General features: G+C 41.6%; 2 protein-coding genes across 3 annotated transcripts in view; one reads left to right on the top strand and one right to left on the bottom strand.

The window, feature by feature from the left end:
• The window catches only part of LOC120950176 (FH1/FH2 domain-containing protein 3), a 181,529-nt gene that overhangs the window by 122,337 nt on the left and 46,521 nt on the right, over positions 1 to 12,671 (bottom strand). The gene's annotated exons all lie outside the window — the stretch shown is intronic.
• Positions 2,745 to 6,282, top strand: LOC120950559 (L-lactate dehydrogenase). Of its 2 annotated transcripts, none has more exons than XM_040368688.2 (5): positions 2,745 to 3,040; positions 3,139 to 3,281; positions 3,359 to 3,476; positions 5,217 to 5,806; positions 5,884 to 6,282. In XM_040368688.2, the coding sequence occupies exons 2-5, from the start codon at positions 3,156 to 3,158 to the stop codon at positions 6,046 to 6,048; spliced, it is 999 nt and encodes a 332-aa protein (XP_040224622.1). In that variant the 5' UTR covers positions 2,745 to 3,040; positions 3,139 to 3,155; the 3' UTR covers positions 6,049 to 6,282. The 2 variants fall into 2 exon arrangements, with proteins under 2 accessions (XP_040224622.1, XP_040224621.1); XM_040368687.2 differs by having other exon boundaries at positions 2,748 to 3,040; positions 3,119 to 3,281.

Genomic DNA, 12,671 nt, shown 5'->3' with positions numbered 1-12,671 from the left:
TTTTTGTTTGTATCAAAAATTTGTTTTACATTTTTTATTTAAAAAAAGTGCAATAGTACACCAACTTCATACAGCCGTTCAGATGTATGTAATTGAACAATTTTAAAAACGTACAATCACTCATGTATAGTCTGTTCCCGAGTTACGCTGTTTGTGCGTTCCCGAGGAATCCGCGTAACTCGAATATCCGCGTATGTCGAATTTTGCAGTTTTCGACCAAAATACAATTGGTTACCAAAATACAATTGGAATTTGTATTCAATTTAGTACTTTTATACACTTCATTTAACCTTCATTTCTATAACCACCTACCCGGGTATGTTTTGCTTATTCTTTTTATGATAGCTTTTTATTGGATTATCGAATCGAACCAAAAAACATAAAATTCCTAGAGAAGCGTGTTTTGCAAAAATGGTTAAAAATTCAGAATTTTTCAGTGTTTTTAAATGTGCTTTAAAAAATAAAATCAACTTTTACCCCTTACTTCCATAACCACCTACCCGGGTAGGTAATACATACAATAAAGGATTTTGGTTTCGATTAGTCACTAATTTTGTTATGATATGTATAGCAATGCATGTAGTTATATTTATAGAATCTATTCCAAAAGTTTTCTAGCTCCTAATATTCTTCTAAAGTCACATAGATTGAAATGATTGCCCCGACAGTCGGGAAGACATGGCGGTGTATAAGTGTCAGTTGAACTAATTGCTATGCATTCAATTTATGTAACTAAAAGCCATACTTCATAAATTTATAAAATAAAAAGAATTGTTGTTATTATAGCTGCATAGAATAAGTTAAATAAGACATTTTTTTACCAATAAAAATACAAATTCCCTTATAAAATGTATTACCTACCCGGGTAGGTGGTCATAAAGATGAGGGTGTATTTTTGGTCATAGAAACGAAGGTTAATCGTTTTATTTAATGCAATTCGTGCAGAATAGTCTGATATGTTTCGCTTGTAAGTGAATTAAATTTATTAGCAAAACTGCAATTTATACTGCATTGGACAATTCTTGAAGCAAATTGTACTGAATTGACATTTGATCTGTACAATTTAGAAAACCGCGTATCTCCGAAACCGCGTTAGTCGAGACAACGAGAGGAACAGACTATACTGGGAGTAGTTTCCAGCTACATCATGCATCATAGATTAAACAAGTTGAAGAGTTCAAATATGCAAAATCATTTTTTCTGTTTATGTTTATACCAACATAATTGGTGGCTTTTGAATATGTTATATTCATTTTTAATGGACTTCTCATAATGTTCTATTGGCAGTAGGGCTTAGTTTAGGTTATAAAATTGAATAAAATTGAATCCCATAACTACATTCATCTCTTATGTTATATTGCACAGGGTTTCCAAGCACTCCAGTCCGAGGAATTTAACGTCGTTTTTCTGAGTCATGCTGAGTTATTTTTAATATTTTAACATTTTGATTTTGGTGAACATTTTCCTTTCGTTTTTATAATAAAATACTTACTCAATACATTAAATTACTGCAGCTATCTAATTAAGAAGCTTAGATTTTGTCGCAAAAAAGAAAAAGTATTAAACTTTGTTTAGGACAGAATTTACATTTATACGTTACGGGCCTCGTTATAGGCTCTCGAGAGGCGCATAAGTTTGAAGACTTATTTTTACTTTTTTTAAATTATTATATATCTCTGTTACACATATTCTATATGTTCTTTATTTATTCTAAAGTAATATTAATCGTCTTACGTAGCATTGTAATACAAACACTCGTGCAAAATAGTACGTGCAAAACGTCTCGTGCTCCAAGCTCTTGCGTAGCAATGGCATTGAAAGCAACAGGTAGGATGCAGCAAATGCAGTCACATGCAAAAAAAAAGTGCAACCAACAACGCTACCCTTGGTACCCACCACGTTCCGTTGGTGATCTTTGGCAGATGTTCAAAAGTAGCTGAGAATGTATTCATTCACAACTGCTACCTTTAAGCACTCTCTCTCACTCTCTCTCCATCTCTTGTTCTGGTGCGTAAATTTCACAAGCGTTGTAGAACTTTGCACGAGTGTTGCATCGTTCCAGGAACTCGTTGCATCATTCATTCACTCTGTTATGGGCGCTCACTTTCGGCATTGTGCAAAGAAAGAAGTTTATGATATGATCATTTGCTATGAGTCATAAAACTAGGAGCGCAATTCCTGCGCATTATAAGTGTTGAAGTATAAGATTTACATTTATTGAAATAAAGTCACTAGTTAAAAAATATGTCATTGAAAAAACATATAAATTAATTAATAATATGTATCATAAATTATATTAAATACAAACATTGTCGAGGAGCATTAAATTAGATTACTACTCTACGCGCATTTTTTTAATACAAATTGGAATCAAATCAACCTCAATTCAATATCAATATGTAAAACTACTAAATTTATTTAATAATAGATACATATACAAAAAGGAAGGGAGCGAGGGGACCTAAACTATGGTTCTATCTTATTTCTAATTTTCTAAAACAAAACACGTGGCAGTCACCACAAAAAGCACATCAAAAACAAACTCTTCAAACACCCGGCCACAACCATCCCGCCACACGTACTCCAAACAGCTGACGCGTACCATTACGCACCGCTTGCATCAGCCTGGCCCATCGTCGTCTAATAAACACATATACTCACAATTCATGCGCTCGCGCCGGGTGCGGCGCGTATGTGCGGTGTGCGTGAAAAGGAAGCATACCGTTCCATCCATCGTACGCTTGTCCGCGCTCTGCGCTCATTTCTGCACATGCCGTACCTTTCTTTGAGCGATGAGACTGGTTGGGAGGGGAACAGAGAATCCCACCGATACCAAAGGTCACCTTCAAAAGCGCGCCCTGAGCCGACGCACTCTCGGTTTCGGATATCGACGGAACGCGTCGAGGTCAGTACAAATATTCCACCGTCGGCCGCGTCAGGGTGCACACACGAATAGTGACTCCGTCATCGGTGCTACATTCCGGTAGTTTCCATCAGTTAGCAATTAAAGCTCCTACGGTGAATTACACCTACGTTTAAAGTGAGTTGATTTGACCAGTGCAATATTTATCATTTGTGCCGTTTGTTCCGTTAATGTGTTAATTGTGTCCATCATTAGTTCCCCTTTCTACAACACAGTTCTACAGTTCGTCAAAATGTCTGAAGTGAAAGCTAAGCTGCTTACCCAGATTGCCGAACCGATGACCTCGTCTGGCAACAAGGTCACCGTTGTCGGTATTGGCCAAGTCGGCATGGCCTGTGCATTCAGTATTCTAACCCAGGTATTTGCAAGCTTGTAAGATCGCAGTGAAAGTATTTACTAAAATGAATCCGTTTTACAATACTTCGCCCACGCCAGAATGTGTCCAGTGAGGTTGCTCTCATTGATGTCAACGCAGACAAACTGCAGGGTGAAATGATGGATCTGCAGCATGGCTCTGCCTTCATGAAGAACGCTCACGTCAGTGCAGGCACCGGTAAGTTTTTTTGCTAAACATTGCTCCTCTTTCCCCGTCCTGTACGGTCCGAGCTGGGATGGGACACGTTGCGATGGGACCGATCATTCCAGACTGCTGTCCGCGCCGTGCTGTCCAGCTGAATAACGTTTCAAGAACACTTTTACTATCATTCGGGTATTCACATCGTGACCACTTGAAAACAAAAAAAAAACAAACACACAGACACAACCAGCATTAGATAAATTGAGCGAGAGAGAATTGGACAAAACCCTTGCTGGCCTATTTTTTTGTACTCGCGTTTTTCATCGCTCTTCCGTCACAATAAACACAAGGGCATAGACGTTAAATGAAAGCGAGAGTTTTGGGAGCAGTACAGTGCTGGTAACAGTTCCGGATAAATCACGAGATCTGTTACGTACAATAAACAGTTTTATTTCAAACTCGTTCTGTATCAATTCAAAGGAATAGAAGGTTGGAATAAAACATCCAAAAATAAAAGATGCTTGCTCAACAACGTCTTTGCCGTTTGAGCGAAACACACCACAGCGCATGCCCTGTGGTTCGATACAAAACTACACTGACTTCAGCTTGACCTCCCAATGAACTTCGCACAACCACCGACGGTATCATTTCTTCGCTTTATTATTCTGCGATATGTAGGGTATGTCAAAGAACACGTTCTCTGACACCAAAGTGAGACAGCACGGGAAGGGAAGGGGTGCACTTATTACAGTTTTGCTATCCAAGTGAAGACACTAGGTGCATTGGCCTCCAGACGCTATCACTACTGTGCTTTCTTTACTACACCTTTGCGTGTAGACCGACCAGAACGGTGGGGTTGTAATTTAATCAAGAATCTATCACTTTTCATAACCCAATGTAACAAATGGTGCACTTTTCTGATTAAGTTTTGTTCATTACACTTTTAAACTGTTTCAGTAATGTCGGCTTATTTGCAAATCAATCCAAATCGCTAAAATTCATCACAATCACTTTGCCAAGCTTTACGCGGTTTGTACATCCGTACTTCATTGATAAACTTCTTCCATGTGTGTACTATAGGTTCATCACTCGTAAATTCAATGTTTCCAGATAACGCTTACTCAAAACTCAAAGTCAGCCTCGCTATGCGATTAGAACAAAATTGCACCAACAAAAAAAAAGATTACCAACCCCTCAGCCCTTTACTTGTTATCAAGTTTCAGTGACCTGCCTTCACAGTTAAAGTGTGCTTATCTGTGTGTCATTTGCTTCATTATTGCCTCATTACCAGAAATTGCATCTCTTCGCCGTCGGCTTTATATTCCGATCGATTGTGTCTATCGGGGTAAAAACAAAACACTTTGCAAACACCCTTTTCATCAACTGTTTAACTTGTTAAACAGCTTTTGCATTATCACACTCACGCATTAAAGTAACACAGAGTAATATGTGCTGGGCCGGACAACAACTGTATTGTTAAACATTGTGCGGAGTTAAATTGATGCTAAACATCAACATTTTGGTCCTATCCGAGTTTTTATTCAAAACAAAAGGGTTTTCTAACGCGCCAAAAGTTCACGGTGAGATAAAGGTGAAGTGAGCTAAGAATTATGCTCACGCTATGAACATCTGCTCACTATGGCATGCTTTCAACTCCCACACCTAGATGGCGCTGTAAAGCCGATTTGAATTCTAGCTATCGTTAAATTCAGCACAAAAGTCAACCATATCAAACATTTTACTTATTGTACACTGTTTCTCGTTATCTCGTTGCAGATTTTTCTGTCTCTGCTGGCTCTCGTTTGATCGTCATTACGGCTGGCGTGCGTCAGAAGGAGGGCGAAAGCCGACTAGACCTCGTCCAGCGTAATACCGACATCCTGAAGGGTATTATCCCCAAGCTGGTCGCCCAAAGCCCGGACTGCATTCTGCTGGTCGTCTCCAACCCGGTCGATATCCTTACCTACGTTGCATGGAAATTGAGTGGACTGCCCAAGAACCGTGTCATTGGTTCCGGCACCAACCTTGACTCGTCCCGCTTCCGCTTCCTGATGTCGCAAAAGCTGGGCGTCGCTCCCACCTCGTGCCACGGTTGGATCATCGGCGAGCACGGTGACAGCAGCGTGCCAGTGTGGTCCGGTGTGAACGTGGCCGGTGTTCGTTTGGCCGAAATTAACCCAAGCATCGGTACCGATGCCGATACAGAAAAGTGGGGTGATCTGCATCATCAAGTTGTTAACAGCGCGTACGAAGTCATTCGTCTGAAGGGCTATACATCCTGGGCTATTGGGCTTAGCGTAGCTTCCCTAGCGTCTGCTATTTTGCGGAACACTTACAACGTCCATGCCGTTTCGACGCTGGTTAAGGTAGGTCTCGCAGCAAGTACTTTGTGTTTGTGCATCACGAAACGTTGTTAATGTTCCTTTTTTTTGTATACACACAGGGTGAGCACGGAATTGATGACGAAGTCTATCTATCGCTGCCATGCGTGCTGGGCCGTAACGGCGTTAGCCACGTGGTGAAGCAAATTCTTACGCCAGAAGAAACGAAGAAGCTGCAGGCATCCGCCACTCTGATGGCGCAAGTTCAGTCTGGAATCAAATTCTAAGCACTTCGATTGCCATAGCTAAGGCTAAAAATGTTATTTATTGTCAAAACCAAAACGTACGTTAAGCTAGCTACAAACAAGCACTGAAGCATCTGATCCCTTCTCTGTCCGGTGCCAGATCTTTAAGCCCCCGCACCACGCGTTAGGAAATAATTCAATTGCACGATCCATAAATGTCCCTTTGCCTCCCAAGAACAAATGATATACAACAAATAAAATGATAGAAATATTGCAGAGTGCATTTCATTTCACTCAGAAAAACAGCACATCCTCCAGGAATTAACTGACCGGGTATTGCACTGTTCTTGTAGGTATTACAAACAACTAATCTAGAATGCAAAAAGTGACCGTAAATGGGATCGATTTGAACCTAAATGTGTAGAATAAATTTAGACAACCATTAGAAAATTGTGTAAACTAACAATGCAAACAAACTGCATTTGAAAACAAAAACCAGCAAAAAACACACCACCCTACCTCGACTAGTGTTTAGGAGTCTCACAACAATATGGTAATTCGGTTATACACATTGATTGGAAGCGAGCGAATTGGCCGTCATTCGAACCCTTCTCACTCTACTCTGCACTTTGATGCAACCCGAGATTACGAAATTGTTGAGCTCATACGCAAAAAATTTGAAAATCAGACCCATTTAAACTAGAAATTATAATCTACTACTAGCATCAAATTTTCAGATACAACGTACGATGAGAAATTCTGCAAAATAAATTATTGTGAAGAAAACCCAGCATCAAAATTCAAGAACCCTGATATTGAAAAGAGAATGCAAATTTTTAGATATGAATAAAATAACCATTCAATAAATTGCCCCTCTCTTCAATAAGTGAAACAAAATGTGTCTTTCATAAATTCGATTATTTTTTATAAGTCTTAGCATTTCTTAAATGATTTTTTATTGTTTATTTATAATGATGATCGTGACATTGTGAAATATTATGCCGTTCTTGAACAATACTATAACTTGACTAAAAAAGAGAATAAAAAAAAATCATAGACGCTGGCGTATAAATAGAGTATACAATATTTCTAATTGCTGAATATTACTTTTATTTGTTGTCCAGATCCCAAATAATGCTGAAAGATTTTTTTTATTTCATACTTTATGAAAAAACATTATTTGTATTATCGAACACAAATCATCAATGTAAGTCTATGCCGACAATACACATTCTTACCGAACGGTTGCTTTTTTCAACAACGTGTAGACTCGGCTTAAACCTCACTTTCATACGATCAATTTCTGTTATACTCGTCAACCTTATCTATCAATAGCCACTTCTATTGATAAATAGAAGCAATTAATGCGAAAACGTTAAGGCCGAAAATACATGGACCGGAATTTCGGAGCCGTGTAATTCCGCCTGCTGAAAAATCTATGGATATGGCAGTCCGGAAAAGTTGCCGTTGACAGTTTGTACATGGGTTTGATTCTCTCTCTCTCTCTCTCTCTCTCTCTCTCTCTCTCTCTCTCTCTCTCTCTTGCTCTCTCTCTCTCTCTTGCTCTCTTTCTCTCTCTCTCTCTCTCTTTCGCTCTCTCTCTCTCTCTCTCTCGCTCTCTCTCTCTCTCTTCACCTGATACAGCCATCAAATCCGCTGTGCTCCCTTTCGCCTTATGCTGGACTGGGGATCGCTGTCATCAAGTAAGCAAGCTCGTGGTTCATCCTTCTCCTCCACGCTCCATGCTCCATGAACATATCGCCAAAGATGGCCCGGAGGATGCGTCGCTCAAACACGCCCAGAGCGTTTGCATCCTCCACTCGGATGGTTAAGGACTCGTGTCCGTAGAGGCCCATCGGGCGAATCAATGTGCGATGTATCTCACATTTCGTGCGGGCTTGAAGTCTTCTCGATCTCAGCAGTCTGTGAAGCCCATAGTATGCCCGATTCCTCTGCACAATGCGCCTCCGTTGTCCGAAGTAACGACCGTCCCGAGATAGCATTCTCAATGATTTCTTGCTGCTTCGCGATTGAGTCGGGTGTATGCCTCACACACCTTCGCTGTTGTCCTGCCGATTATGTCGATGTCATCCGCGAAGCCAATAAATTGGAGAGATCGGTAGAGGATCGTGCCACGGATGTCGTTGTCTAGCCCCGCGCTTCGAATGACACCTTCCAGAGCGATGTAGATTTTGTAGCAAGGGGCGCAAGTATGCAAAACAGGATCTGGGACAGGATCTTGTAAGCGGCATTAAGGACTGTGATGGCTAGAGAGTTCGAGCAGTCTAGCCTGGTGTCCTTTTTGTAGACTGTGTGAATAAAAATCAGCTTCCACTCCTCCGATAATTCCTCTTGCTCCCAGACTTTCATGATCAACCGATGTATTTCGACGGTAAGCCTCTCCGGCACCATCTTGAAGAGCTCGGCCGCCAGTCCATCGATGCCAGCAGACTTATTGCTCTTAAGCTGCTTGATGTCGCTGTCAATCTCATCCAGAGATGGATGATCTCCTACCAATGCAGTTAGGTAGTGCCCTGGAGCCAGTCGTTGGTGCCAGAAACCCTGGAGTCAGCGGTAGGCACTAGTGGAACTGGCCATATGCATGTCGCAGTTGTGTCCTGATAAGTGGTGTGCCGGATCCATGTATTGGTTCTTGGCGGACTACGTAAAGGCTGCTAGGGAATACTATTGTATTCGATGGAGTATGACCCATTTTTTCTTGATGAAACTATGTTGGTCATCTTGGGTGTGTGTATGACTCGGACGGTTCCTCTGAGAGTTTTCCGAAGCCACCACTTGCTCGTTTTTTATTTCATAACAACTATTAGAGTAGAATTATCTTATAGATACTTTCGTCCTTCTCAAACCTGTGTTGGGGTAAGAGGTGGGACTTATCATCAAATTACGTACCCGAAAAATACCGGTTCGTGTTACAGTATTTGTTATGAGAATAAAATAATAGGCCTTTTGAAGGCATAAATATGCATGCAATTAAATAGAAATTTCTCTCAACAATTAAAAGATCAAGTTGAGAGCGCAACGAAAAGATTAAAAATATTGTTAAGAATAAGCCTTTTTCCATCAAATCGACACACCCATTCTTTGTAGAGGATCCGTGTCTAATATGGCATATTTACTTTTTTATGTTATATTACATTTACTGTCTTTCCTCGAGACATTCGCGTAGCTCGAATTTTCGCGTATAGCTTTGTATCCAGACATACCGCCCAATAACGTCACGCTGTGAAGTGTGTAAACAAAATCGATGACATTCGTTGATATTCAATTAAAAATACATAAACATTTTTGATGCTCGGCTTGCCGCAACTCCACGACCGGATAGAACAAGCTAGGCGGGCTGGGCTCGTTGGCCTTCTCAATAGTTGCTCTCTTCAGTTCATCTGTACGTTACTCTGCTAGAACCCTTCGTCCTCGTGCGCTGCTGGCCATTCCAGAGACAAACATATGTCATGCTGGCCATTACGCATATATCATGCTGTAAACGCGGTATCTAATGCGTACGAGCTGGACATGACGGGTGCTCAAGTGTTGTCCCATATTAATGTTCTTCGTGTGTCGCGACTGAACGTTTAGCGTCATTGTAATTGTGGTACGTAATTGTAAGAACAAGGATGGAGATCTGGTTAGTAACCAGCCAGAGGTCCTCTCGCGGTGGGCTCAGTACTTTGATGAATTACTCAACGACCAGTTCAGCGGACAGCTAGAAGCGCCACTAGCAGATAGTGTCATGCTACTGCCACCTATCATAGAAGAAACACGAAAGGCTATCCGTCGGCTGAAAAATAACAAGGCACCCGGAACCGACGGAATTGCAGCTGAACTGGTCAAGAATGGACGACTAGAAAACGAGATTCATCAAATTGTTACTGAGGTGTGGGATAGCGAATCAATGTCTTTGTTATTGGAATCGCGGCATCATCTACCCCATATACAAGAAGGGAGCCAGGTTGGGCTGCAACAACTACAGGGGTATTACGGTGTTGAATACCGCCTATAAAATATTCTCCCTGATCTTTCAGGATCGTCTTGTCCCGCACGTCGAAGAGATAATCGGAAACTATCAAAGAAGATTCCGAAACGGAAAATCAACCACTGATCAGATCTTCACCATGCGGCAGATCTTAGAGAAGATGGCTGAATAGAGACACGACACATACCATCTCTTCATTGATTTCATAACCACATATGATAGCATAGCCGGGGTTCGCCCGGTACTCGAATACGCCTGTGTTGTCTGGAAGCCCTCAACCCAAAGACTTTCGGAGAGAATGGAATCGATACAGCGTGGCTTATCCCGATACGCAACACGCTTGTTACCTTGGCCACCTGGCAGTCAGTTGCCACCTTATGAAACGCGACTTCAGCTTCTCGGACTGCAACCGCTCCACATCAGACGCCATACCGCGCAACAATTGTTTGTGGCTGGTTTACTGCAAAGTAACATCGACTGTCCATCCCTGCTCCTACAGTTAAACTTTTACGGGCCTGCTGGTCAGCTTCGTTTTCGTCCGTTCCTTGCCCTGAACCGTAGTCGAACTGGATATGGATCTAGAGACCCCATCAACTCCATGATTAAGGTGTTTAACGAAGTTCGTCATTTGTTTGATTTTGGAACCTCAGTGCAATCGTTTAAAAACTGCCTTAGAAACGAATTATTAAGTTGATCTTTCTACTTATTTCTAACTAATATTAGACTTAAGAACATTCACACGGATCCATTGTTATCCATTGAACGAGAAATAAACAATTAAACAATTATTTGTTTATTTGTTTATTTGTAAATGTTAAGTGATTGGCCATCATTGGCCTTATCACTGATCTTATAAACTAAACTTATAATAACATAAAGCATCACGGTACAATGTAACATCAGCACAAAATAAATAACACAGAGTATCACAGCAAGAAAAACAGGTTAACTTAGGGAATTCCAGTCAAAAGAGTCATAATGTGCATTAAATCTAATAGCCATCGCAGTCAAAGGTTCATTATCGCTATATGCACGTCTAGTTTGGTCAACTCCTAGTAGCCTTAAGTTTCTTAAAATACGAGCAGGTACGTGGAAATTAACTCTAGCTAAAAGGTCCGGTGAATCTATCTCTCCTAGGATGATTTTTTTCATAAACAAGATTTGCGCCGTTTTGCGACGAGTAGCGAGAGACTCGAGTCCAAAAATTAAACACCGGGCATGATAACTAGGTCTCGCTGCTACGTTACGCCAGGGTGTGTACCGTAAAACCAAACAGGTGAATTTTTTCTGCACTGACTCAATCTTATTCGACCATAACGACGACGATGGGCACCAAACTACTGAGGAGTATTCTAAGATGGATCTGACTAGTGATTTGTAGAGTGCGACAAGACAATGTGGGTCGGAGAATTCTCTCGACTGCCTGCGTATAAATCCTAGCATTCTGTTCGCTCTATCAATAATTTCGTTATGGTGCACATGAAAGTCAAGTTTACGGTCAAGGGTAACTCCTAAGTCTTTTACTGCACTGTGTCGTTGTAATTGTGTACCGGAGATACAGTAGTTAAACACTATTGGACAATTAGAACGGTGAAACGACATGGACAAACATTCATCAACAGAAATTTGTAGGTCGTTGTTCAGACACCAGTCGGAAAAAGAGTCGATCGATGCTTGCAGGACAAGACAATCACCAAAACACCTCACAGGAAAAAAAAGTCTAAGATCGTCCGCATACAATAAACATTCAGATTCCCTTACTACAGTAGTAACGTCATTGAAAAATAGAGAAAACAGCAAAGGTCCAAGGTTACTACCCTGTGGCACGCCTGAACAACTCACGAATTCCCTAGATGTCATACATTCAACTTTCACGCGATATCGACGATTGGTGAGGTAAGATTCGAACCACTCCACTAAAGGGGTAGAGAATCCAAGACGAGCAAGCTTCGCCAACAGCAAGCGATGATTCACCCGATCAAAGGCAGCCTTAAGGTCGGTATAGATGACATCCATCTGGGCTCCCGAAGCGAATGCAGCATGGCAGTGAGATACAAACTCCACCAAATTGGTGGTCACACTGCGGCGAGGGAAGAACCCGTGTTGGCGTGTTGATATCAGCGAGCGGCAACAGTTCAAGAGCGAGTTCAATTAAACAAAACTGTATGACGATATGAGCTCTTTTGGAATCCCAGCCAAACTGATAAAGCTAGTTAGAATGACTATGACCAACGTCACTTGCCAGGTGAGGGTGGATGGAAAACTCTCAGGACCTTTTGCTACCACCAAGGGTCTGCGCCAGGGGGACGGGCTTGCCTGTCTCCTATTCAACCTGGCGCTAGAGAGGGCCATCCGCGACTCGAGGGTGGAGACACGGGAACCATCTTCTATAAGTCAACCCAGATCCTGGCATACGCTGATGATATAGACATCATTGGTCTGCGGCTCTCCTATGTAGCAGAAGCCTACCAAGGGATCGAACAGGCGGCAGAGAACCTCGGATTGCAGATAAACGTGGCAAAGACCAAACTGATGGTGGCAACATCAGCGGACCTACCAATAAATAATCAGAATATACGTAGGCGTGACGTGCAGATAGTGAACGCACTTTTGAAGTCGTCCCAGAATTCACCTATCTTGGGTCAAAGGTCAGCAACGACAATAGCATGGAAGC

Source organism: Anopheles coluzzii, chromosome 2 (genome assembly GCF_943734685.1).
Source record: "Anopheles coluzzii chromosome 2, AcolN3, whole genome shotgun sequence".
Classification (NCBI taxonomy): Eukaryota; Metazoa; Arthropoda; class Insecta; order Diptera; family Culicidae; genus Anopheles; species Anopheles coluzzii.
This window is presented reverse-complemented; position numbering and strand designations above follow the sequence as displayed.